Source organism: Poecilia reticulata, chromosome 8, assembly GCF_904066995.2.
Source record: "Poecilia reticulata chromosome 8, P_reticulata-male-v2, whole genome shotgun sequence".
In the NCBI taxonomy this organism is placed as follows: domain Eukaryota; kingdom Metazoa; phylum Chordata; class Actinopteri; order Cyprinodontiformes; family Poeciliidae; genus Poecilia; species Poecilia reticulata.
The window spans coordinates 27,008,197-27,034,749 of record NC_088837.1 but is presented as its reverse complement, the minus strand read 5'-3'; the positions used below and the strand labels follow the sequence as shown (position 1 = coordinate 27,034,749).

Sequence of the window (26,553 nt, the reverse complement as noted above, 5' to 3'; positions counted from 1 at the left end):
GTTAAAGACGGCTAATTGCTCAGCACTCATTGTCATTCAGGGAGCTGAACTTGATCAGAGGTCAGCAGCACAGTTTTATCCCACTACTCCAGGTTTTCCATCCAACACTCCAGAACAGTGGTTCTTAACCTTGTGTAAAGTCGTGATGACGCCCCGATTAGACTGATTCTGAAAGATCCAATCACTCTCACATTCATACTCTGATATGCTGATCTATTGACAACTTGGGATTAAGTGCTGTGCCCATGGGCACATCAACATGTGACAAACCACACATTTTGGATTCTAAGACAGTGCTCTGCTAGTCCCAGCCAGAACTGTTGAGTTAATTGTTTCTGAACTATTTTCCAACCAGAGGTGCTCTGTACTGTGGTTGGAAAGCTTTTGGATGTTGGCCATGTTGTCTCTGGTGTGTCTGTTGCTCAGAAATAAATTGCTAATTCTCACCTAGATTAAACATTAGCCCTTTTTATGGCTGTGGCACTGAAAGAATTGACTCAGATTATTTCCAGGTTTCTCTGGCTGTTCAAATGGCCGTCCTTTTCCACTGGGTGGTGGATGTCAGGTGAGTCTTAGATAAACATTTTCATGTTTAGGTGATTTATGTGTTTGACCAAAGCATTTTTCAGCATTACAGAAAGCAGCAAGTTGCTCACATACATGAACCCATGAGTCTGGTTTTCTTTTAACTAAGTCTTGATCTCAGCAATAATTTTCATTTCTGCTAAAAATTAATCCAAACGTGAAGTCTGCAGCTCTGTCCTTCTTTTCCTCAGAACCAGTTCTGCGATCAAATCAACATCCTGCCATGAACTCTGATCACTGAGATAAAACAAACACTGGAATAATATTTGATATGACCTAGGACTTTGGTATTACAGTCTTTTATTATCTTTTTATGACAGGTTATTAAATAAAAACTCATGTCTTGAGTCCTGCTGTTTCATTCAATCTGATGTGTCAGATCCAGACCTAGTTTATTGCTGTTTAGATCTATTTTATCTTTAATGCCACCTTCAAAAGGTGAAAATAGTTCAGAGTTCATCTCATGTGGGCAGAGCAGGAAGAGTAAAGTCAGGTAATAGTTCCTCTCCACTGACTCATTAATGAACCTGTAAGCTATAGAAAAGGACATACAATCTGTCACTTTTCTTGTTTTGCACATGTAGTCTGTTTTTGTTCCAACCTGGACTGACTGAAGATGAGTCTTTGTAAGGGACAGGACAACAAAAGCGTGTCTTCAGCACCCAGCTGCCCGTCAATGAGGAGTGACCACTCCAACATTCTCCCTCCGCTGTTCAGTGATGAACTTGGACCTTCAGACACGAAGTAAGAAACTTTCTGCTGTAAACCAAGCTGGAGATTTCTTATTTCACCTTAATTTCTTGATCACTGACACACCTGAGCTTCAGTACTAAAGTTATTCACCATTTGTAAAAGACGGAGTGAAGGATGACATGAGGAGTTTGGGACGTTTTGTTCACTTGTGAGGCAGAGAACCGATCTTCCAGAACCCAGCACAGACAGTATCTACCAGCAGACGGCAGTTTACTATATTTCCAGTTAAACATTGCATTCATACATTTTGATAGTATTGAGATCTGTGATCATATTTCATTGCTTGAAACCAAGTTTTATGATGTCATGTCCCAGTTTTGTGTGTGTGTAATTTTCCTGTAAAATTGACTCAGAGTTCACTACTGCTGCTATTTACTGTGTTTCATTGACTTTTTTCTGTATATGTTCAGATGGAAAAGCAGCAGCCATGTTCCTGAGGTGGATGACACGTCATGCTGCGCTGTGTGCCAGAAACTCCTGATGTATCCAGTGTTGGCCAGGTGTGGACACTGGTTCTGCAGACAGTGCATGATCACATACTGGGACGAGTCAACTCCACGCGCCCCCTGTCTCCAGTGTGGAGAACTGTTCCCACCCCTAACTGGACCTCAGGCAGCCAATCAGAGCAGCTCTGGAGAAGGTAAATCTGACTACATTCACCTTCCTGATGAACAACAGCTATGAAGCAATTTGCTCATTCAGTGATGAATTCAGTGGTGTGGATAATGGCAAGCCTCCGGGTCTATAGGTTCTGGAGGTTCTTCTGAAACTTAAATCTATCTGTACTTGTATTTTCTGGTCATGTTTGCTTCACAGAGCTATCAACGCCCAGAGGGATTCACAGAATGGTGGAGCATCGTTGCTGAAGCATCTCTTGTGTAAAAACAAAATATTTTTTTCTATACCTTTGTGCTTTTGTCTTTCACCAGGTTTTGGTCTTCAGGAGAATTTAGACAAACACAGGAACCAACTGAGGAGGATGTATAAATATGTAACTGAAGGAGCTGATGAATTAGGAGCCAGAACTGTCCTCAACAGCATCTACACCGAGCTCTACATCACAGAGGGATGGAGTGAAGAGGTTAATACCCAACATGAGGTGAAGCAGCTGGAGACAGCTTCCCAGATCCAGAACCTCCAGGACTCTCCAATCAGGTGCCATGACATCTTTAAATCTTTCCCTGACCAACATGGAGCCATCAGAGTGGTTCTGACCAACGGCGTCGCTGGTGCTGGAAAAACCTTCTCAGTGCAGAAGTTCACTCTGGACTGGGCCGAGGGCTTGGAGAACCAGGATGTCAGTGTGGTGGTTCTGCTGTCGTTCAGGGAGCTGAACCTGATCAGAGATCAGCAGCACAGTCTTCTCTCTCTGCTCCATGTTTTCCATCCAACACTCCAGAAGCTCCCAGCAGAGCAGCTGGCTGTCTGCAAACTGCTCTTTATCTTTGATGGCCTGGATGAAAGCAGACTTTCACTGGACTTTAACAGCAGTCAGCTGGTTTCTGACATCACACAGAAGTCATCAGTCAATGTTCTGCTGACAAACCTCATCAGGGGGAACCTGCTTCCCTCGGCTCTCATCTGGATAACTACCAGACCTGCAGCGGCCAATCAGATCCCTCCTTCATATGTTTCCAGGGTAACAGAAGTACGAGGCTTCACCGACGCCCAGAAGGAGGAGTACTTCAGGAGGAGGTTCAGTGATGAAGAGCTGTCCAGCAGAATCATCTCCCACATCCAGACCTGCAGGAGTCTCCACATTATGTGTGGAATCCCAGTCTTCTGCTGGATCACTGCTACGGTTCTGGAGAACATGATGACCTCAGAGCAGAGAGGAGAGCTGCCCAAGACCATGACTGACATGTACTCACACTTCCTGCTGGTCCAGGCAAAGAGGAAGAAGGAAAAGTACCATGGAGGACATGAGACAAGTCCACAGGAGCTGATGGAGGCTGACAGGGAAGTTCTTCTGAAGCTGGGGAGGCTGGCGTTTGAACAGCTGGAGAAAGGAAACATCATGTTCTACCAAGAAGACCTGGAACAGTGTGGTCTGGATATCACAGAGGCCTCGGTGTACTCAGGAGTTTGTACAGAGATCTTCAAGAGAGAGAGTGTGATCTTCCAGAAGCCAGTTTACTGCTTTGTTCATCTGAGCATCCAGGAGTTTCTGGCTGCAGTTTACATGTTCCACTGTTTCACCAGCAGGAACTCAGAGGTGGTGAAGGACTTCCTGGATGGTTCACCTAACACCCATGTTAGGAGAGACTTAAAACTGGAAGACGGTAACTTCACTCTAGACTGTTTCCTGGAGAGAGTCATGATGAAATCTCTCCAAAGTAAAACTGGGCATCTAGACATGTTTGTTCGCTTCATTCATGGCCTTTCTCTGAAGTCAAACCAGAAGCTCCTGGGAGGCCTTGTTGATCAAACAGAGAACAGTCCAGAGAACATCTATAAAATCATCAACAACCTGAAGAAGATGAACACCAATAAAATGTCTCCAGATAGAAGCATCAACATCTTCTACTGTTTGATAGAGATGAATGATCTCTCAATTCAACAGGAGATCCAGGAGTTTCTGAGGATGGAGAACCGATTAGAGAGGGAGCTCTCAGAGATCCACTGCTCGGCTCTGGCCTACATGCTACAGATGCTGGAGGAGGTTCTGGATGAGTTGGACCTGGATATGTTCAACACATCAAAGGAGGGGAAAATGAGGCTGATCCCAGTGGTGAGGAACTGCAAAAAGGCTCGGTGAGATCATAGAATCAATATTAAGTCATAGAAAATGTTTTCTATTAGCTGGAGAGACTGATTGAGTCAGTTTTTAGGATGCGATGGCACTGGTTGCCTGTCTTTAACAGAAGAGAGCAGCAGAGGATCATATAAGTTGGAATGGGCTGTAACATAAACTCAAAGTGTGTATACAAGATACACCAGCTTACCTCACTGAGGTCTGCAGCCCACAAACCTGTACATATGAACTGTAGAAGACTCAATTGAGCCAATTCACAACACATGTGCAGAAGCATTTAACTGCCAGAGCTTGGAAATTCAGGAGAATCTCAATATAACGAGGTATGAAATGCGTCTTGTTGCTACAAGAAAGTATCAATGAGACGAGTTGCTACTTTCCTTAAAACTAGGTTTCTCATTATAACAAGGTATAAAACTTGTTAAAATTAGAAAGTTTCTTTTTAAAGCAAGGAAGTTTTAACAAGAAACTATTAATAAAAAAAGTTTTATCTCATTACAGCAATAAATGTTCCTGTCTTATCAAGAAACTTTGTTCAGAAAATCTATTTATTTATTAAAATATGCTCGTGTGATACAATACAACTTGTTAAGGAGAGATATATGAAGGAGCTCCTTCTGACTCTCCGTCTTCTCGCTTTGTTTCTTCCAGACCACATCTAAAAATCTCTAGAGGTGTTACTGTTATGACCTTTGTTACATAAAAGAGAAAATATTTTGGGTTTAATAAGATTGGGTTTAAAAAGCTATAGTGAGCTTTTCAAAGCCTTTAAAAAGAGACGGTTTATCATTTTAATAAGTTTTGCATGTTTTTATAGTGAAAAAGTTTTCTTGTTAAAGAAATACTGCTCCTGAATTTATTTCAAAGCCCTGGCTTAAATACTTCTCCATATGTCATCTCAGGGCACTTTACAAAAAATAGACATTTCAATCCAATCATCCATCAATTCCAGTTAGCACTAGTTATCAAACAGTTCAGCTCATTATTCATACTGGTTTAAAAGGGTTTGTTTCTAAGGAAACTCAACAGGTTGCTTTCATTCTTTGCATTCCCTCATAGATAAGAATGTCTCATAGAAAAGAGTTGTAATAACATGCATCATTTTATCTGTGACACTGAAGCCTGGTCGGCTGTCGCCTCTCGGAGACCCACTGTGAAGTTGTTGCCTCGGCTCTGATGTCCAGCCGCTCCCAGCTGGTAGAACTGGACCTGACTGGAAACGTCCTGCCTGGTCCAGGAGTGAAGCTCCTATGTGACGGACTCGCAAGTCCTTACTGTAAACTGAAGACGCTGAGGTCAATTCCCTAAATATTTTGGTTTGTTTCAAATTCTCAGTTTGAACTTCATAAACTTTTGGGTCTGAAAGCCTCTAACTGTATGAACATAGTGGCATGGAGACAATAACTGAGCTCTGGGTAGGATTTACGTTATTTCTGACTAAAGTGAAAGTTACAACATCCTTTCTTTTTGTTGTTCTTTTTGAAGTCGTAGGTATGTTTTGAGCTGTTTGTCAATGTGAACAGCAGCTCCCAATAAACTGGCATATACTGACAATCAGATTCAAACCTTAAATTCAGTTTAATTATCTGATTAGATGTTTTTATTTTCTGTCCAGACTGAGAGGGTGCAGGCTGTCAGAAATCAGCTGTGATAGTCTGGTTTCTGCTCTCGTGTCAAACCCTTCTCATCTGAAACATCTGGACATGGGTCTGAACAATAAGCTGCAGGATTCTGGGATGAAACTGCTTTGTGCCTTTCTAGAAAATTCAGAAAGTAGACTCAAGACACTCAGGTCAGCTCACAAAATTCATTTTATTGTTCTTCCTCTCGCCTTGTCAAACAAACAAGCAAAATCTAAACAACTTTGACAGAAAATGTTTTTCTTTGCTTAGATTGCTAGAATGTAGCTTAACTGGAGTAGCCTGTGCTTATTTGGCATCGGCTCTGAAGTTCAACCCCTCCCATCTGACACATCTGGACATGAGTGGGAACAACCTTGAGGACTCAGGTGTGAAGCACTTGTGTGCTTTCATGGAGACTCCTAACTGCAAACTGCAGAAACTGAGGTAAGGTCGCCATCTTCCTGTTAGCAACCTTACACATTAATTAATCAAAGATCAAATCATCTAAATGTGATGGGAAAGGGAAAAAAAATGTGGGGATTTTCACTGGGAGAAAAAAGCCCCACATCAAAATGCTGCCACCACCATGCTTGACAGTTGGTACAGGTCTGACGATGTGTCTGAAAACCAAATGTCTCCTGTTGTTTATCAGTCTGTGGGGCTGCAGGCTGTCGGGAACCAGCTGTGCTTCTATAGTCTCAGCCCTAAACACCAACCCGTCTTTTCTGAAGCGTCTGGATCTGAGAGACAACAACCTGCAGGATTCAGATGTGGAGCAGCTGCTGGATCTGGTGGAGAGACCACAATTCAGACTGCAAAGGCTGAGGTCAGCAAGGGGGTCTTTCTGCCTTCACATAAAATAAATGAAGAGAATGGAAGCAGTTATTTATCATTACTGTTCTCTCATGTTTCCTCTGCAGATGGAAATGATAATCCTTGTACAGATGAAAAGGAGTCTAAAATGGACAGTCGACTGACAGGAAAGACTCATTTAGTTTGTGTGTGTATGTGTGAACCAGGTTTTTATATACTTGTGGGGACCTATTCTGTCTACTCTGTGAGGTTGTGAGGACCACTGCTTCTTGTGGGAACAAATCCTGGTGATGGTTAAGGTTAGGGTTAAACTGTAGAAATGAATGGAAGTCACAAAAACATGACTGTATGTGTGGCGGTAGTAGCTCTACTGCATCTCTCACAATGTGTCATAGATGCTGCCTGTTAATATATTTCCATTGTTCTTCTGATCCTGAAGTTGCTCTGTGTCAGAAATGCTAACGCTGAAGGTTGAGAGTCAGGTGCCACACAAATTCATTCCAACTGCTGTGTTGCATTGACTACTTCATGGGGTCTGAGTGCAGGGAGCCTCCCAATAAAGATGTGCCCCCGTTGTGGGGTCCAACATCCCAGACCCCACACTGCTTAGGAGCATCTCCTAATGTGTCTCCTGCTTTTCCCCTTCCCCTTGGGGAAAAAGCAGCCCAAGGAGACTAGTGGCAGCAACTAAAAAAATGTGTTTTAGTGTGTGCTCTTGCTCTCGATGAAGGCGGACGCTTTTTCCCTCTGCTCCCTCCCTGTCTTTGCCTGCCCGGCTTGCTCTGTTTCTGTCCCGTCTTTTTCTCTTTTTCTATATTTTTGGAGCCTTTCTTTGCACATCATCCGAATCTACAAATTATGGATCTGGTCAACCGATCTCTCAATGCAATTGATCAAATTTTTGACGAGAAGTCTGGGCACAGAGAGCCTCTTGTCCTGCAGGGACACTCCCAGCGGGATTCACCCTGGATTTATTCATGATAACAAGATTTCTGCTGTTTGGAGCTTGTGGATTCCTCGATTATCGACACATTTGTGATGGAGTTGGCCGAACTAGAGAACACTCAGACTGTTGGTGTGGAATCTAAAACTCACTAACCGGATGGAATCGATCTTGGAGAAGCTGCTGGTTTCGGCTCAGTGGAACGACCAAACTAATTTGGATGATTGGTAACTGAGATGTATCGGAGAGACTTTAGGGAAGATTGAAATTTATCATCTTATCATTTATCATCTTCTACGACATTCTGTTTCTGAATTGGCTTCCCCCGTGTGGCCTTGGAAGGGCTGCATATCTCTAGTCTCCTTGAAGATATTTAAACACAACGCTCTTCCCTCCTCACCCCCTCCCGTTTCCATGGAGCTGAACACTCCCAAGGACATCATTCCTTGATAACAAACACCTCTATCGGACTTTGGGTTAGGCTGAGCAACGTGGTTTCATGGCCCTGTGATGTCACCGCCTTCACTCATGTCTTTGTTTTGTCTGAACTAATGTGTCCTCTCCCCTTTTTGTGAGGATTTAATAAACCTATTAATTTAGGTTACTGTGTTCAGTTCAGTCTGTGTCGTCTCCTCGTCGACCCCTCGTCTGTCCACAGCTGTCACTCATTCTCCTGATTGTCTTCCCTGTGTATTTATTCCCACCTGTGTCACTTGTTCCCTGTCGGGTCCTTGTTGTAAATTGTCTTTACTGTTGTGTTGTCATTGTTTTCCGTCTCCCAGTTGCTACCAGAGTCTGAGCTCCTAGCCTTCTGCTCACCTGTGCTACCTGGACTTCTGTATCCATCACTAAATCATCACTTTTCTCACCATAACCTGGGTCCACGGCATCTACCTCACCTTCGCTTAACCACACATCATGACACTTTTATCATTTAGAAATTCTGGAGTACTCACTTTTAACCCAGAAAAGGAGTAACTCATTAGCTTTTTTTTTTTACTCACTATTTAGACCAAGATCATACTTAATTTTTAGATTATAATGCAGAAACTCTTATTGCTCAATTCTTTGGTTTGTTTTGTTTGCATTTCCTTTTGATCCCTGTAAAGCACTTTGTATTGCCTTGTGGCTGAAAATGTGCTCTACAAATAAAATTACCTTTACCTCAGTGGCGACCCCTTGTTGGTGGGAGCTGGTACTGCAATTAAACGCACCACAGGAGGCATGCATCATTTAACCAATGAAGAACCCTCCAAGTCTGTGTTGAGATATTTTTAGCATCCTGTAACGATTGTTATTACAGTTGATTCACCCTAAAGTTCATCTTAATCTGAGGATAGTAGTGTTAGTTATTTGGAAGCTTATCCTTAAAATTATTTTAAGAAAATGTGTTTATATTAAATCTGTAAATTAAACAAATCTATTTTTAAACAGAGCTTATAGAATTTAAAAATATATTTTAGGGTAACTTTACTTTCTTTTGTCATAACAGATCCGTTTCAGGCAGGGGTGACCTCTGACCTGCAGGGAGGATTTTTTTGACATTGTTTCTGACAGTTTGTTCATTAAAAGTGTTTCAGTTGAATTCTGTTTACATTTCTATTAAAGTTTGTATTTTGTGACCCATAAACTGAAAAGGTTTTTGTCTCATTGAGGACAGACTTTCAGTCCCACCGTGTTTTATTAACAGGTGACGGCACAACAACGACACATTACTGCTCCTCCACACCAACATGTCTTCAGTCAACATTTACAACTGTTTGACATCATGGAAGAGTCCAAGCAGGACGTCTGGGTCCCGCCTCCAGTTTTCCCAGAGTTCCCAGTGTCTGAATCCGTCCTCCCAGAGAGCGAACAGTAGGATGTTGACATGGTTGTAGCTCAGTAGTCGTCATGGTAACCCTGCTCTAAGTTTTTTGGTAATGTTGCCGTCGCGGCGCGACTGTCGCCTCCAGGATCTGGATGTTATTCCCAACAGCAAGTAAAGTTCCAAACATCTTCAAAAAAAATGAAAACCACAGATGGAAAAGTTCTGATCATCATCCATCCGTCGCTGCTTCATCCCTCAGAACCAGGAACGAGTCCAAACAGGTCGGATAAATCCGCACGTTTCTCCCAAACAACCCGGAGAATTGAATTTAAAAACGTTTCTCTGACATTATCCATGGAAACTCTGATGCTAACAAAAGGTGCTACATGGAGGAACCAGAACCGGGTCGGTTCTATTCACAAAGAAGCTCCAGAAAACTATAATCTCAAGAAATGAAGTAGAATTAGAGAGAAATAGTGACAGGAAATTAAATCTAATAACCCCTAAAAATAGGAGTGTTTATTTAAAACTGCTTAAATAAAAGAAAATGTACATGTAAAAAATGCTTCCCTCTTTAATTTCATATCTAGAGCATATTTTGTACCTTAATTTCAGGCTGACGTTGCACATTAGAAACTGTTCTTAGTGTTTGGCCTGGAGAAATAAAAGTTACATTTTTAATTTTTGCCAATGCTTTCAAACATAGGAACAGCTAGGCATTTAAAGTTTAAATTACATTTTAAATTTGAACATTTAAAAAAAATGTGCTGAAAAGGCAAAGAATGGGCTGCCGTTTGAAGACGAAACAAACTGAAAGTTCTGAACAGGTTCTGGTTCCTGGAACCACAAACTTTTACACCAACCAGTTTTATCATCATCCCTTCAGAGGCTCCGCCCCCTTCAGAGGCTCCGCCCCTCCACACCTGCCGTCGTACCTGAACCAAATGCAGCAGCAGCAGGACGAGTCAGAGAAAAAGCCTCATGATGGTTTCATTAATATCGATAATCCAGCGTAGAGACAAACAGCAGAACTGACCAGGTCAGACATGAGCTGCAGATTTAAACCCAAATCTTCCTCATCTTGGGTTCTGAGATCCTTCCTCGGGGTTGTCTTCCTCTTTTAAGCCCCGCCCACTTTTAGCTGACATGATTTAATTCGGTTCCGGTTATCAGAACCATCAAATTCAATAGCAGAAATAAACTAAACTTCAGGATAAGAAGTGAGTACCTGACCTGCATCACCAGGCTTTTGAGTTTAAAGCTGCAGTTCATTGATTCAAAAAATATCCTTACATTTTTTTAAAAGCAGAAAAGTCTGAAAATTAAATATGTAATTAAAGATTCAAAATATCTGATTTAAAAGCTGAATGATGATTGGCTGATTATCAGAGCAGCTGATCAACATATGGTACCACCGAACAGCGCCCCCTGCTGAGGCTCCAGCAGAAAGGGAAGTAAACATATGATCCGTGTGGAACCGACAGAACCTCCCCGGTTCCGGACGTCGAGCTCCGCAGCATTTGTTGGGATCCTGGAGGCGACTGACGGTTCCCCTCCTTCTAAACAGCGACGTCACGCTCGCTTCAGTCCAGCTGATCAGTGATGACATCAAAAAGGAGGCGGAGTCTCCTCATCCCCTGTCCCTCGCCTGGCGACTCCCTGCGAGCCAATCAGAGGAGGCAGGATCATCTGAAACCCGCCCGGATACGAGACTGAGCGGAGGGAGCCCATTGGCCGCAGTCTGAGTCCAGTCTGAGTGTTTGAACGTCCTTCAGTGGTCGAGTCCAGAGAGCAGAGAAAGAAAAGACCTGCAGGAAGAAAACAGCATTTGAAGGGACAGTTCACACTTCCAGAACCAGAACCAGAACCAGAACCAGAACCGTCTGCTCTCCCGCTGGACTTCAGACACACAGAATAGTTCTGGTCTTATCATGACAACCTGCAGTCGCCGCATGACATCACGAGATCAGGAAGCCATCGCTAAGCTAAGGCGCTGTGACATCACAGAGGAAGAGCTGCCGTGATTGGCTAACCTCGGATTCCCTTCAGCTCATTGGCTGTTTGCTGCGTTTTGCACCTGTTGGCCTCCGTACCTCTGGCTCTTTCGCAGCGGTTACATCTTCAAACAGACTCAACGTCTCGCCAAGCTGCTGCTCGCAGGCCGTTTCTGCTCTGATGGAAACTTTTCATGCGCTGATCAACCAGCCATTTTTTCCAAGATGGCTGGTTAAGTTCAGAGATCTTCTGACGGTTGAGACTTTTAGTCTGTGATTCAGTTTGAGATTATTCTATAAATTTATGGATTATATTTGCATTTGTTTTAACCTGACTCTTAAATGTCTTTTCTTCTTCTTCACTTCCCTGAACAGCAGAGCTGCTCAACGCCTGAGCTCTTCATGTCCTTTATGCATAAATGTCTCAGGTCATGTTGTGGATCGTGACCTTTGGATCTATGGAAGGAGCGCCCCCTGGTGGTCAGCAGGAGGCCATGCAGTCGGCGCCCAGCAGCCGGACTTCAGGTCAGGTTGTTCTGAACACGTCAGGCTCACCTGGTGCTCAACCTGAACGGCTTCCAGTTAAATCAGCAGAAAACCTGAAAATAATCCACATTCCTGGGAGATCATGTGTTTGTTGCAAACCAAGATTTTAGTAGTAAAGTAATCTATCGATTATTCTTACGATTAATCCAGTGATCGGATGAATTAATTTATAAAATTAAATATTAGTAAATCTTCCATAACACCAGCGTTACGATCAGATATCAATATCGGTTCCCTAAGTTACTTTTCTGTAGTTTATAAACTAACCTGTAACAATAACGGCTCATTTTCTAAGTTAACCTGAAGAAAAGTTACACAAAGATCTGAATGTAATAATAATAAAGCTCCAGGCTCACATGTAAAAATGCTCCAGCTTTTAGTTTCTGTTCATCTTCAGTCGGTTTAACAGATGAACTCTGACCTCGCCCCAAACCTGGCGGAGGTCAGACCGGGAGCAACACGGGATGTTTACGGCTCCTCCGTTCAGAAGCTCATCTACCAGCCATGTTCCGCCTCCCGTCTGTTCGGACCCGGATGATCTACGTTTACTGTGCGGTTCGTCTGTAAAGCTGCTCTGTCAGCATCAGCCGCCCGCCGTGTTACAGGTGAGTCTCTCCGCTCACCTGTATAAATCCTCCTCGGCTCCAACCAGCAGCTCCGGAGCAGAAAGGCTGCCGGACTCCCAGCATCCTTTCTGCTCCGGGCATTTTAAGGATGTTTATTGGTCCCAAAAACCTGGAATTATCACCAATCAGTAAAATCCCCGCGGGCCGAACCTGAAGATTGGACGTTATGCCGCCAACAACTCAGAGGAAGTCAGAGCTCCGCTCAACGCAGATCATGTTCCGGCTGAAACACGGCGGCTAAATGATAAAACGTAAATTAACGAGGCTTCGATGCAGGAACATTTTAATCAAGGGGTTTTAATAATCGAGGGACTCGAATCACTCGAGGAATCGTTTCAGCCCTAGTTTCAATCCTTGAAATGGAAACAGGAAGTGCAGACGGGCTCTGGGTCGGGTTCTACCTGTGGGTGGGCTCCAGGTGCGTCCCGGTCCGGCCCGGTTCCGGTGCTACGTTTGGGACCGGACCCCTGGCTGGCCGCTGGGCTCCCTGGCCCCCTTCCCGTCCGGTAGCGCCGCGCTGATCTCCTCCTCCGGGTCGTAGTAGTAGAACTTCCTCAGGTAGGCGATGAGCGGCCTGGAGGACAGAGGGAAACACCTGCAGCTCAGGTAACGATCCAACCGGCCAATCAGCAGCTCAGTGAGGCCTCCTCTCAGAGCCGAGCTGCTGCTGATTGGACGATTTCACTTCTGTTTCTGCTGAGCACGGGCTGGGGGCGGGGCTTCTGCAGGTACGTACGTAGGTAGCGGCAGCTCCTGGATGTGGTCGATGCGGACCAGCTGCCTGATGCAGAACCGACACAGATGCTGCAGAGACTTGACGCTGCTGAACCTGGAGACCGGATACAGGAGCTGGACCGGAGTCGGAGGCAGACCTGGACACACGCACACACACACACACACACACACAGGTACGTACACACACACACACACACACAGGTACACACACACGCACACACACACACACGCGTGCACACACGCGCACACAAGTACACACACACACAGGTACGTACACACACACACACACACACACACACACGCGCACACAAGTACACACACACACACACACAGGTACGTACACACACACACACACACGCGCACGCACGCGCACGCACACACGCGCACACAAGTACACACACACACACAGGTACACACACACGCACGCACACACACACACAGAGGTACGTACACACACACACACAGGTACACACACACACACGCACGCACACACACACACACAGGTACACACAGGTACACACACGCATCCATTCAATAAAGGAAACAGGAACTTATTGCGTCTCCATGGCAACAGAGACACGCAGCATCCAGGTCAAACCGTGTCGCCAGGTGAGTTTTTTTGATTCACTGCTTGGAGGTTAAAAGAATTAAATAAAATAATCGTCCATCCGTTTGGAAAATAACTTTAAATCACCAAAGAAAAGCCTGAAATCCAGGAAACCGCCGACCTGAAGCAACGATCTGGATTCATCAGAGTGAAAACTGAAGCCTGAGAAACCTGCAGCTTTCTGTGTGATGTTCTGGTTCTGAGGCTGAAACCGACCCGATACTTCCTTCTAGAAACCCGAAACGCCTCATTATTAGAATTAAAGGTATTTCACTGGGGTCAGGATTGTTTTGCTCTCCTAGCAATAGAGGAAAAAGTCCCAGAAATAACCATGAAATCCTGGAGGAAGCAGCTGCAGCCTGAGCTGCTCCGGTTCTGGATCTGAAATGTTCTCGGAGGTTCTGCAGGTGAGACGGGTCGGTTCCTACCTGGGACTCGGGAGCGCAGGAAGTACAGGAACTTTCCGTTCTTGGAGTGCATGATGGCTCTCTCGATGAACTCCACCACGGAGTGGCAGCGGTCCTCGAACTTGGGGTGGCACCACAGACTGAAGGTTCCTGTTGGACGGAGAGGTCAGAGGGTCACACAGGGGGGGGGGGACCTCTGTAGTGCTGTGTGTGTGTGTGTGTGGTACCTCTGTAGTGCTCCATGCGTGTGTGTGTGTGTATGGTGTGTGTGTGTGTGTGTGTGCGTGTGTGTGTGGTGTGTGTGAGTGGTGTGTGTTTGGTACCTCTGTAGTGCTCCATGCGTGTGTGTGTGTGTGGTACCTCTGTAGTGCTCCATGCGTGTGTGGTGTGTGTGTGTGTGTGTGTGTGTGTGGTACCTCTGTAGTGCTCCATGCGTGTGTGTGTGTGTGTGTGGTACCTCTGTAGTGCTCCATGCGTGTGTGTGTGTGTGGTACCTCTGTAGTGCTCCATGCGTGTGTGGTGTGTGTGTGTGTGTGTGTGTGTGGTACCTCTGTAGTGCTCCATGCGTGTGTGGTGTGTGTGGTACCTCTGTAGTGCTCCATGCGTGTGTGGTGTGTGTGTGTGTGTGTGTGTGTGGTACCTCTGTAGTGCTCCATGCGTGTGTGTGTGTGTGTGTGGTACCTCTGTAGTGCTCCATGCGTGTGTGTGTGTGTGGTACCTCTGTAGTGCTCCATGCGTGTGTGGTGTGTGTGTGGTACCTCTGTAGTGCTCCATGCGTGTGTGTGTGTGTGTGTGTGTGTGGTGTGTGTGAGTGGTGTGTGTGAGTGGTGTGTGTTTGGTACCTCTGTAGTGCTCCATGCGTGTGTGTGTGTGTGGTACCTCTGTAGTGCTCCATGCGTGTGTGGTGTGTGTGTGTGTGTGTGTGTGGTACCTCTGTAGTGCTCCATGCGTGTGTGGTGTGTGTGTGGTACCTCTGTAGTGCTCCATGCGTGTGTGTGTGTGTGTGTGTGTGTGTGTGTGTGTGTGAGTGGTACCTCTGTAGTGCTCCATGCGTGTGTGGTGTGTGTGTGGTACCTCTGTAGTGCTCCATGCGTGTGTGTGTGTGTGTGTGTGTGTGTGTGTGTGTGTGTGTGGTACCTCTGTAGTGCTCCATGCGTGTGTGGTGTGTGTGTGGTACCTCTGTAGTGCTCCATGCGTGTGTGTGTGTGTGTGTGTGTGTGTGTGTGGTACCTCTGTAGTGCTCCATGCGTGTGTGTGTGTGGTGTGTGTGTGTGGTACCTCTGTAGTGCTCCATGCGTGTGTGTGTGTGTGTGTGTGTGTGTGTGTGTGTGTGGTACCTCTGTAGTGCTCCATGCGTGTGTGGTGTGTGTGTGTGTGTGTGTGTGGTGTGTGTGTGTGTGTGTGTGGTACCTCTGTAGTGCTCCATGCGTGTGTGGTGTGTGCGTGTGTGTGGTGTGTGTGGTGTGTGTGGTACCTCTGTAGTGCTCCATGCGTGTGTGTGTGTGTGTGTGTGTGTGTGTGTTCATGTGTAACTATCCAACAGGGGACATGCGTGTCATTTTACACTGACCAACAGGGGACTCACCGTTGAAGAGGGGACATTTTGTAGGTCCCCTCTTGGAAATGACCCTGTTTTAGGGTCAGGGGTTGCAGTTAGGACTAAGGTGTGAATTGACTTTTGGTTAGGGTTAGGAAAAGGGTTAGGTATGTGATGGTTAGGGTTAGGAAAAGGGTTAGGGTTAGGCTGTAGAAATGAATGGAAGTCAATGGAATGTCCCCTGTTGGATAGTAGCGTACGACTGTGTGTGTGTGTGTGGTACCTCTGTAGTGCTCCATGCGTGTGTAGTGTGTGTGTGTGTGTGTGTGTGTGTGTGGTACCTCTGTAGTGCTCCATGCGTGTGTGTGTGTGTGTGTGTGTGTGTGTGTGTGTGGTACCTCTGTAGTGCTCCATGCGTGTGTGTGTGTGTGTGTGGTACCTCTGTAGTGCTCCATGCGTGTGTGTGTGTGTGGTACCTCTGTAGTGCTCCATGCGTGTGTGGTGTGTGTGTGGTACCTCTGTAGTGCTCCATGCGTGTGTGTGTGTGTGTGTGTGTGTGTGGTGTGTGTGAGTGGTGTGTGTGAGTGGTGTGTGTTTGGTACCTCTGTAGTGCTCCATGCGTGTGTGTGTGTGTGGTACCTCTGTAGTGCTCCATGCGTGTGTGGTGTGTGTGTGTGTGTGTGTGTGTGGTACCTCTGTAGTGCTCCATGCGTGTGTGGTGTGTGTGTGGTACCTCTGTAGTGCTCCATGCGTGTGTGTGTGTGTGTGTGTGTGTGTGTGTGGTGTGTGTGAGTGGTACCTCTGTAGTGCTCCATGCGTGTGTGGTGTGTGTGTGGTACCTCTGTAGTGCTCCATGCGTGTGTGTGTGTGTGTGTGTGTGTGTGTGTGTGTGTGTGTGTGTGGTACCTCTGTAGTGCTCCATGCGTGTGTGGTGTGTGTGTGGTACCTCTGTAGTGCTCCATGCGTGTGTGTGTGTGTGTGTGTGTGTGTGTGTGGTACCTCTGTAGTGCTCCATGCGTGTGTGTGTGTGGTGTGTGTGTGTGGTACCTCTGTAGTGCTCCATGCGTGTGTGTGTGTGTGTGTGTGTGTGTGTGTGTGTGTGGTACCTCTGTAGTGCTCCATGCGTGTGTGGTGTGTGTGTGTGTGTGTGTGTGGTGTGTGTGTGTGTGTGTGTGGTACCTCTGTAGTGCTCCATGCGTGTGTGGTGTGTGTGTGTGTGTGTGGTGTGTGTGGTGTGTGTGTGTGGTACCTCTGTAGTGCTCCATGCGTGTGTGTGTGTGTGTGTGTGTGTGTGGTACCTCTGTAGTGCTCCATGCGTGTGTAGTGTGTGTGTGTGTGTGTGTGTGTGTGTGGTACCTCTGTAGTGCTCCATGCGTGTGTGTGTGTGTGTGTGTGTGTGTGTGTGTGTGTGGTACCTCTGTAGTGCTCCATGCGTGTGTAGTGTGTGTGTGTGTGTGGTGTGTGTGTGTGTGTGTGTGTGTGGTGTGTGTGGTGTGTGTGTGTGGTGTGTGTGTGTGTGTGTGTGTGTGTGGTGTGTGTGTGTGGTACCTCTGTAGTGCTCCATGCGTGTGTAGTGTGTGTGTGTGTGTGGTGTGTGGTGTGTGTGTGTGTGTGTGGTGTGTGTGGTGTGTGTGTGTGGTACCTCTGTAGTGCTCCATGCGTGTGTGGTGTGTGACTCCCTGCGACCGGAAGCTCAGACTCAGGATGTATCGTGGATCTGAACTGTCCCGCACCAGAAACGATCCGTCTGGTTTCCCTTTCAGCTTCATCTCTGCGTCTTCCCAGTTCATCGGACCCCAGTACCAGCCGCACTGCAAACACACCCCAAGCCGTTAGGCTCCGCCCCCTTCCTTGCCACCAGCGTCCAATCAGAGCGCAGGAAGCACACCCACCTTCTCCAGCTCCCGCAGGCTGGTGGCGAAGCTGCCGGCGTCGGGCCGGCTGAGCGGGCAGCGGGGGGCGAGCCGGGGCGGCGGGTTCTGGCCGTCGGGTCGCAGCGGTACCGGGCGGGGCAAACCCCGCAGGAACGTGTCTGAGCAGAGAAACAGACCCGAGTTACAATCGGACCAGATCGGGCTGAAACGATCAATATGATTAATCGATTATTTATTTAATCGCGATTAATAGGATCAATAGGTCAATGTGATCACTGGTTATAAATATAATTGTCTGCTTTAGTACCAATTAGATATTTTACAATCAATTAATCCTGATTAATCAGATGAACCATGACTAATCATGATTAATCAACTATAAAATAACTGTCGATTATTTTATTAATCGATTAATCGTCAACTGGAGACCAGAGGAAAGATCGTTTCCTGAAGGAACCACAGAGCAGTAATGAAGTCAGAACTGGACAAAAACATAAACATTTAAATAAAAAAAACATTTGTTGTCTGTAAATATGTTGTTCCAGGAACTGATCTAGTAGCAACGATGACGTGATGTCAGGCGGGAACCCGGGGCGGGAACCTGAGGCGAGAACCCGGGGCGGGGTGGGAACCTGGGGCGGGAACCTGGGGCGGGGTGGGAACCTGAGGCGGGAACCCGGGGCGGGGCAGGAACCTGGGACGGGAACCTGAGGCGGGAACCTGGGGTGGGAACCTGAGGCGGGAACCCGGGGCGGGGTGGGAACCTGGGGCGGGAACCTGGGGCGGGGCGGGAACCTGAGGCGGGAACCCGGGGCGGGGCAGGAACCTGGGACGGGAACCTGAGGCGGGAACCTGGGGTGGGAACATGAGGCGGGAACCCGGGGCGGAGCGGGAACCCGGGGTGGGGTGGGAACCTGGGGCGGGAACCCGGGGCAGGGTGGGAACCTGAGGCGGGAACCCGGGGCGGGGTGGGAACCTGGGGCGGGAACCCGGGGTGGGGTGGGAACCTGGGGCGGGAACCCGGGGCAGGGTGGGAACCTGGGGCAGGAACCCAGGGCGGGGCGGGAACCTGAGGCGGGAACCCGGGGCGGGAACCTGAGGCGGAGCGGGAACCTGAGGCGGAGCGGTCCGGGTCTCACCGTTGAGGCTCAGGCTGTGCTGGATGGTGCTCAGGGTCGGGTGCAGCGCCAGCGGCCGGGGCGGTAGAGACTGCATGGAGGCCCCCGCGCTGCGCTCCGTGAACGGCCCCTGGAGCTGTGGAGGACCCCCGAAATCATCTGCAGGTAAGAGACAGACCGGTGTGAGAGGAGGCCCGGCGGTTCTGAAGCATCCGGACCGCCAGGTTGGTCCAGACGGATCGGAATGATCCGTGAAACATTCCAGACTTTTATCACTATCGGAGCCTGACGGCAGCATTCCCGTCTTCCTGATTATCATCCATCACTTCCTGAAATTCACACGGAAATAGTGAGAAGAACTGGAGCTAAAGACGGTAAAAGTTTCTCCCGACCCTCACAGAGGAACAGGAAGTTCAGAGAACAGGAAGAAAAACGATCCAATCATCTCAGATCGTCCTGCTGCTCCACAGGGTTTTTAATAAAACTTGAGGCTGTTTTTAGGGCGGGAACCTGGGGATTTCTGTGCATTTCCTTCTGTACATTTCGGTTCCTTCTGTACCGAAATGTACAGAAGGAAATGCTCATTTTAGACTGTAGTGTGCCGAGCGATTAGCACAGGACGGACGTAGCATCATGGAAACATCGTCCAGCAAACTGACGATGAAGCTACACATTCCCATGATGGACACAAAAAATGTCAGCTAGCTAGCTGGCTGGTTAGCAAAGGTACATTAGCAGCTAGTTAGCGGTAGCCTCAACCGCCTCGAGTCACAGGACAGATTGAAGATGTGTGTTTATGACCAAAACTTTGTCTGACAGAAAATCCCTCAGATTAAAGAGTCCTGCCGCTCAGGACGCCGTTAAGGTCAACTCACATTTTGCAATGAAATTATAATATTTTACGGTTTAATTGTGAACAAATGAACTGAAGTCTTTCTAAGAGTTTCAAGGATGCGTGACGATACGACGACGAGAGCAACCCGATCAGAGGAGAGGACAGAAGAGGAGGAGGAAGAGGAAGTACCGAGCAGGCTGAGGCTCCGCCTGGGAGGGGGGGGAGGAGTGGGGGGGTGCTGAGCGCTGCCCCCCCTGCGAGAAATGTCCACATCGACCAGAGAGACCGTCTCACCTGGACAGAGGAGGGCGAGAGGAAGGAGGGAGGGAGGGGTTAGTGAGCAGAGAGGAAGAGCTGAGTGATGAAGATGAGGAGGCGTCGCACGTGACAGGTGATGAAGATGAAGCTGCTGAGGACGGTTCACCCCGAGTTCCTACCTGCGGTTCTAAAGCAGAACCTTGTGGACCCACAAACAGCCCAGATGTGTTTAACCCATCTAATGGGGTCGTCGTCATGGCGACTTAACCTCCTACAAAACCGACCCAGCATCGGTACCAAAGGTCCGATGTTTCAGAACCAGCTGAGCTGAAGGAACCAGAAGGACGACAGAACCGATCTGCCGAGGCGTTCCTCAGGGCTGCCGCCCATGTTGGAAATCTCCATGGTTACCAGGCTGTGACACAAACTACTTTATAACTTTATACGCCTCATCGTAGAGTTATTGTTACTTTTTACCCTAAGATGTGTGAAAAAGGTGAAACAAACCACAAAGCGGACCAGGAACTGCTGGACTCACGGACTAAAATCTGACCAATCAGCTAACAGCTACATTAGTTAAAAGTAACTTTAAAGAAATATCTAAAATGGACAATGACGAGTCAGCATATATGTATAAATAATCTCAGGGTGGAGCATTAAAGTATTAAATGTTTTAAGTTTTCTTGTGTTTTGGTGCTTTAACCTGCTGGATGTTACTGTTTGTTATTTATTCAAGCGGATTCAGCTGCTTGGTAGGAGCGCTCTGATTGGATGGAAGTAAAGCCTGGCGGTCCGCCATGTCTACAGAAACAGGAGACCCCGATCCGCATCACTGCCTCCAACCAATCAGCTGCAGCGACTCATTAACACCTGGTCCACCAGAAACCCCATGCTGCAACACTGACGGAGTTCCTGCTGCCCACACCTGACCAGGTGACTCACCGGTGAAAGCAGGAGTGAACGGCACCGGGGAGAAGGCACTGAGAGGCCTGGACACCTGCAGCCTGGAGACAACAGAACAACGGTTAGCACAAACAACATGAACAGCTCCCACATGGCGCAGCCTTTATGGCTCATCAGACCAATCAGCCTCTCAGGCCGCCATGTTCCATCACCCCCGGTTCAAACCGGACCACTTACAGCTCCGGCTATAAAATGAACGCTACGAAATACAGTTTTACCAAGTTGCTCAAAGTCTAAACTGGTATTGTTGTGATTGTTAGGTGTAAAGTTTACCTTCGACCAAACGCCCCCCAAAGGCATCCCAGCGCCCCCCTGTTGTAAAACTTTCCGCCAGCTTCCCGTCTCGTCCTCTTTCCTCCAGCCATGCCCATGTTTTTAATTCCTTTCTCAAGTAAACGTGTTTCTTTACCGGGTCAGACAAACTCCATCTTCTTTCATATCGCATTTGATTTAACCGCCGAACCGAAGCATGGCGGAAGCACGTGCTTCTTCTCTACCAACCGTTTCACAGTCATTGGTCAAGAACACGGGAGCTACAGCTCTGATTGGCAGACATCTTTGTAGACGGAGCTCTTTAAGCCCGGAGACTAAAGTTTGGTTGAGGCGGACCGTTTGGTCAAAAGCCGGAAATCCGGCCCCGGCCGGGAGAAGGACCTCGCTGCAGCAAACAGGAAGGGGCGGGACGGACCACTGTCAGCCTCTTACCTTATTTGGAAATGGAACCATTGCACTCCGGAAGTGATGGGGCCGCTATTTCCTATATTATCCACGGCCTCCCGTTTAAATTTTCTTTTTTAATCTGTGATGTAGCTTCAACTCTAGGAAGGAGTTTCTCTCTCAGCATGTATTTCAACTTCTCTGTTTTATTTACTTCAGCGCAGCTCACAGCTTTTAACAAATTCCGTAGCTTTCTGTGTTCTTCTATATCTGCTTCTTAGTCGCATCTTTTCGGGCCTGCAGTGCTACTGCCTCTAGTGGCGTGGGGTGGTAGCATAACTAGTATAAGTACATTACTAAGTCAGAATACCAAAGTCTATTATTTATTATTAATTCTGGCATTACTGGAACCGCAAAAGATAAAGTCCGTCACAAAACACCACACTTTTTAATTTTCTTAAGGAAGTAGAGCTAATTTAATGACAAAACCTGAAAGTGGTTCCAGTTTCTCTCGTTGGCCAACCTGTTGAAACTATGGAAAGTTTTAAATACCTTGGATCATTACTGGACATTCAGCTCAACTTGGCTGAAAACACTGACTACATGTTTTAAGAAACGTCACTTTATCTTTTAAGACCCAGTGATCTTGGGGTTACCTAACAAGTGCAACTTGTGCAAAACCTCTAGTTAGTTAGAGGTAACATTGGCTAACATTACCTCTAGTTAAGCAATGTTAACATTTTAACAATGAGTTAAAATGTTTAAACCTAAAAATTTAACTAAAGTTTTAAGTCATCTCAAGTTTTAACTGCTGAGTTTTAGCTTTTCATCTCGGCTGGTTTGGTCACATGAGCTGCAGACTAACAGACAAACTTTAAGAATAGTTTCAATGGCAGGTATAACAGCAGGTAAAGGTGGTGAAACCAAAAACATCTGTGTCTAAACTAGATCATCCATCCTCTTTATTCATCAGCTCCTGAAGGCGTCGCTGTTTCCTCTGGTTAATATAAAACATCTATTAGACGTCATTCACTGACGGTGCAATAATTATTCTTAGCCAAACTAAATGATAACATTTACCTTTAGCATGCTAAGTGTTTACTTGATGCACTAATTGTTTATATTATGATTCTATTAATTAGTTTTATTTTATTGTTTTAGAGTCAAATAAAAATTTCCACCTTGGAAAACTAAATAGTTTAATTAGTTTTCCTATATATTGGACTCTACCAACAAAACAAAAATGTGGATTAAAACTCCTGGTTATTCTGTGAACCTAATTAATTTGTTCGTTATTGACTTTTACTATTTATTTTTATTGTTGTTGATAATGTTGTTTTTCATGTCTTATTTCTTTTGTTCCTCCTATAAGTGATGGAGATACAAAGATATTATTTATAATGTATAATAAAGGTGTTGTTTATGTCACCTAATTAGCTTTACATCCTGAAGGAAAATATGGTATTTTAGAAGATAATTTATCTTTCACGTTGCCAGAAATGGCGAAATTAATAGTAAATAATAAAGATTTTGTGGTATTCTCGTTCAGTGACATAATTATATTAGTTGTGTTACCACCCCACGCCACTAGAGGCAGTAGCACTGCAGGCCCGAAAAGATGCGACTAAGAAGCAGATATAGAAGAACACAGAAAGCTACGGAATTTGTTAAAAGCTGTGAGCTGCGCTGAAGTAAATAAAACAGAGAAGTTGAAATACATGCTGAGAGTGAAACTCCTTCCTACAGATGAAGCTACATCACAGATTTCAAAAGAAAATTTAAACGGGAGGCCGCGGATAATATAGGAAATAGCGCCCCCATCACTTCCGGAGTGCAATGATCCCATTTCCAAATAAGGTAAGAGGCTGACAGCGGTCCGTCCCGCCCCTTCCTGTTTGCTGCAGCGAGGTGGACTTGCCGGCCGGAGCTCCTGAAGCCCTGCATACCTGACCCAAACCCTCCCTGGTGGGAACCCCAAACTGCTGCCATGGAGACAAGCTTAATCTGAGGTCTGAGAGAAGGATGCTGTCTCCATGGTAACTTCCCATCTCCCTCGCTGCTGAGCAGTGAGACTGCTGGTCACCATGGCAACAGCTGCGGGAAAAGTTGCGCGGGAGCCGTATGAAGTTGGGTCGGATCTGAGAGCAGAAACGTTCTGATGACGTAAACAGAAAGGAGACGAACCGTCAAGGTCCAGGCAGAACATCTGGGTCTTAACTGAGCCACGCTGGCGGTTCTGATGAGCAGAACCTTGGACCGGGCTCTGTTACTAAACAGAACCAGATAAGTCCAGAATCAGATGAGCAAAAAGATGACAGATTAGAGTTTAGAAAACTAAAACTGGAACAAGCAGAGTCAGAGTCCAGATTCAGATCCAGAACCAGCAGAACCTCCAGAACCGGTCAGCAGTCCTTGCTTCAGTTCCTGGAGGTTGCAGCTGGACTCCCTGAAGGTCCAGACCAGAACCGGCCCGGTTCTCTGTAACGAGGCGAACTCTGGTCTGTTAGTTCTCCAGGTTTAACGAACCAAATAAACCAAACGGACCCGAGTTGGTTCAGAACTGCCGCTCAGCTGGCTGAAACAAGAGCTGTTTAGAAACAACTCGTCATCAAAAACACCAGTTGGTGTGGAAAGAAAAGGACTTTGACTAGTCCACTGCAGGGGTTCCCCCTGGAATCCTGCTAAGGCCGCTGGTCGGGCTGAGCACAGTCCACCAGAACCACCCTGGTTCTGTATCAAAAAATGTTCAGGTACTGAAGTTGGAGGCGCATGAGGGGCGTCACAGTTTGGAGACAAACCCAGTTGATCCGTCTGGTGAATAAAAAACCTGATTGACCAACAATCAGCCTGGTGGCCTCCAGGCTGATAAAACACCGGGACGAACCGGCCGCTGTCTTCTTCAGCCCATCAGCTGTTTGGACCGGGACTGAACTATTGGACTCAACCGGTCCCAGTAAGGACGGTTGGACTCGGAGATCAGGGTCCGCCCAGACCATCACCTCTCCACCGCCGTGCTTCACAGCTGGGAGGAGGAGTTTGGTTTGATCCAGAAGTCTCGTCTCTCCTTCCTCCAAGAAGCCGGACTGGTTCAGTGACCTGACCTGTGACCTTTGACCTGCTGCCTGACTTCTGACGCGTTAAAGGCCTTCAGAGGAACAGCGATTTGTCTGGAGAAATCAGATCAGCCTCCATGAGGCTCTGAAAGGTGCCGTCGTCATGGTGACAGAGGGACCTTACCTGTCCTGGTCGGTGCTGCTGCAGGTGGACCCCCACACGTCCAGCAGGCTCCCCCCCGACGAGGTGGAGGACGCCAGCGACGGTCGCTTGTCCAGCAGGCCGCCCGACCCGCCGCTGGAGCTCTTGGTTCTGAACAGCTTGCTGAGCCGGACCTTCAGGGACCCCCCCTTCCTCGACTTCCTCCGCGGCGTCCTATCGCCCCCCCCTTCCAGGACCGTCAGGGGGGAGGCAGCCCGCCCGGCGCCACCCGCCGCCACTCCGAGCTTCGGGGTGGCGGCGCGGCTCTGCGGCTGGGACCGGGACTGGTGCTGGTGCTGCGGGCGCGGGCCCGGGTCAGGGGGAGTGGCACCGGTGGCCGGGGGGCCCAGTGGCGCTGCAGGGGGGGCGGCGGCGGCGCGGCATGTCGGCTCGGTGCAGACGCCCGCCTCCTCAGCCAGTCTGTGGACCTGTCGCATCAGGCCGCTCAGCGTCCCGGCGCTGAACACGGTTCCGGCTCCCCCTGGCGGCCCCCCAACATCGCCCCCCCCAGCTTCCTCCTCGCCGTCTCGGCCCCCCCCCTGCGCCAGCTCTCCGACCTGCTCGGACCCCAGGCCTTCCAGAACCAGCAGAGCGTCGCTGGTGTCGCTGGGGTCGTCTCCGGGGGCAACAGGACCCGCCGCCAGGATGCTGTGACAGGAGCAGCGAGGGGAGAGCGGCACCCCATCTCCCTCACCCAATCCCTCCCTGCCCTCGCCCAGCTGACCCAGCTTCTGGGCCAGCACCAGAACTGGGTCTTCAGCCCCAGACGGGCAGGTTCTCCTGAGCTCCAGCAGGCCCAGGCGCAGGGCCTGGTCCAGCAGACCTGGGGGCCACTTGGCCAGCCGGTGTCGGTGGCACAGGATGGGGATGGACTCCGGGTCCCGGGCAGGGACCGGCTGGGGGTTCTGAGGCCCGTCGGACCCTTTGGATAGTCTGACCACCGGGTGCCACTGCAGGTTCTCCTCTGGGGATGGGACACAGCCAGAGTTCTGCTCCTTCCCGCCTCCAGGTCGGGAACCAGCTGTGCTAGCAGAACCCGAACCTGGACCCTGTTCCAGCTTCTGTCTCTCCGGTTCCTCCTGCAAGAACCCAGCTGGCGACGGCTGCTCCAATCCGGACCGCAGCAGGTTCTGTAACACCATCAGCTGTGCCCTGGATCCGTGTCCGCCCGAACCGTCCACGAACCGCTGCGCCGCTGCGGCAAAGTCTTCAGGCGGCGGGGACAGCGGCGCCTCGGAGCTCGCCGGGCCCTGCGACAACCCCAGACCGCCATCCAGCTCTCCCTTCCCGGGGAGCGGCGAACTGTAGTGCGGGGATGCGGATCCGAGGCCTGCCGAGGGGCCGCTGGGGTCCACATCAAACCCGCCGCCGCGGTGTCCCAGCGCGGCTTTCACCGGTCCGAACCCGCCGCCTCCGGACCGGATCAGGTCGTCGGGCTCGTCCAGCCGGTCGTACTCCGCGGCGGAGACGAGCCGCATCAGGACGAAGTCCGGAGACATTTCTTGCTGCGCGTCATTCATGGCGGCGGGCTAACGTTAGCGGCTCCGCTCTTACATAACAGCTGCTGCATCTCCGCGCCGAGATCCGGGCCGCTCCGGGCGGCGCACACCTGCGGTCCGGACCGGGTTGGGACGGGGACGGCTCCACGGGACCACCACGGAACAACAAGGGGCATGAGAAACCCGCCCGGTTAGCCGCTAGCCTCCAACCGAGTCATCCTCCAGTGAGACAACGGGATGTGATGAAGAGGAGGGCGGGGAGCGGAGCTGCGCAGGCGGCTTCGCTGATCGATCAGAGCCGATCGATCAGCGGGGCTGGAGAGCCGATCAGCTGCTATTATTATTATCATAATAATAATAA

At 48.4% G+C, this 26,553-nt stretch overlaps 2 protein-coding genes across 4 annotated transcripts; one reads left to right on the top strand and one right to left on the bottom strand.

Moving 5' to 3' along the window:
• Positions 1–5: 5 nt before the first annotated feature.
• Positions 6–9,480, top strand: LOC103469465 (protein NLRC3-like). Of its 2 annotated transcripts, XM_081610406.1 has the most exons (8): positions 6–1,329; positions 1,749–1,978; positions 2,268–4,092; positions 5,215–5,388; positions 5,709–5,885; positions 5,986–6,159; positions 6,368–6,541; positions 6,636–9,480. In XM_081610406.1, exons 1-8 carry the CDS (start codon positions 1,202–1,204, stop codon positions 6,643–6,645), a joined length of 2,892 nt encoding a protein of 963 aa, XP_081466532.1. In that variant the 5' UTR covers positions 6–1,201; the 3' UTR covers positions 6,646–9,480. The 2 variants fall into 2 exon arrangements, with proteins under 2 accessions (XP_081466532.1, XP_008415381.2); XM_008417159.3 differs by lacking the exons at positions 5,986–6,159; positions 6,368–6,541; positions 6,636–9,480 and having other exon boundaries at positions 5,215–5,409; positions 5,709–5,796.
• Positions 9,134–26,488, bottom strand: LOC103469505 (suppressor of cytokine signaling 7-like). Of its 2 annotated transcripts, XM_081610408.1 has the most exons (10): positions 24,676–26,488; positions 20,761–20,822; positions 19,750–19,854; positions 18,747–18,884; positions 17,626–17,765; positions 17,376–17,544; positions 14,218–14,346; positions 13,184–13,319; positions 12,849–13,021; positions 9,134–11,089 (listed from the first exon to the last, which is right to left on the bottom strand). In XM_081610408.1, the coding sequence occupies exons 1-9, from the start codon at positions 26,211–26,213 to the stop codon at positions 12,895–12,897; spliced, it is 2,544 nt and encodes an 847-aa protein (XP_081466534.1). In that variant the 5' UTR covers positions 26,214–26,488; the 3' UTR covers positions 9,134–11,089; positions 12,849–12,894. The 2 variants fall into 2 exon arrangements, with proteins under 2 accessions (XP_081466534.1, XP_081466536.1); XM_081610410.1 differs by lacking the exon at positions 19,750–19,854.
• Between the last annotated feature and the right edge of the window lie 65 nt (positions 26,489–26,553).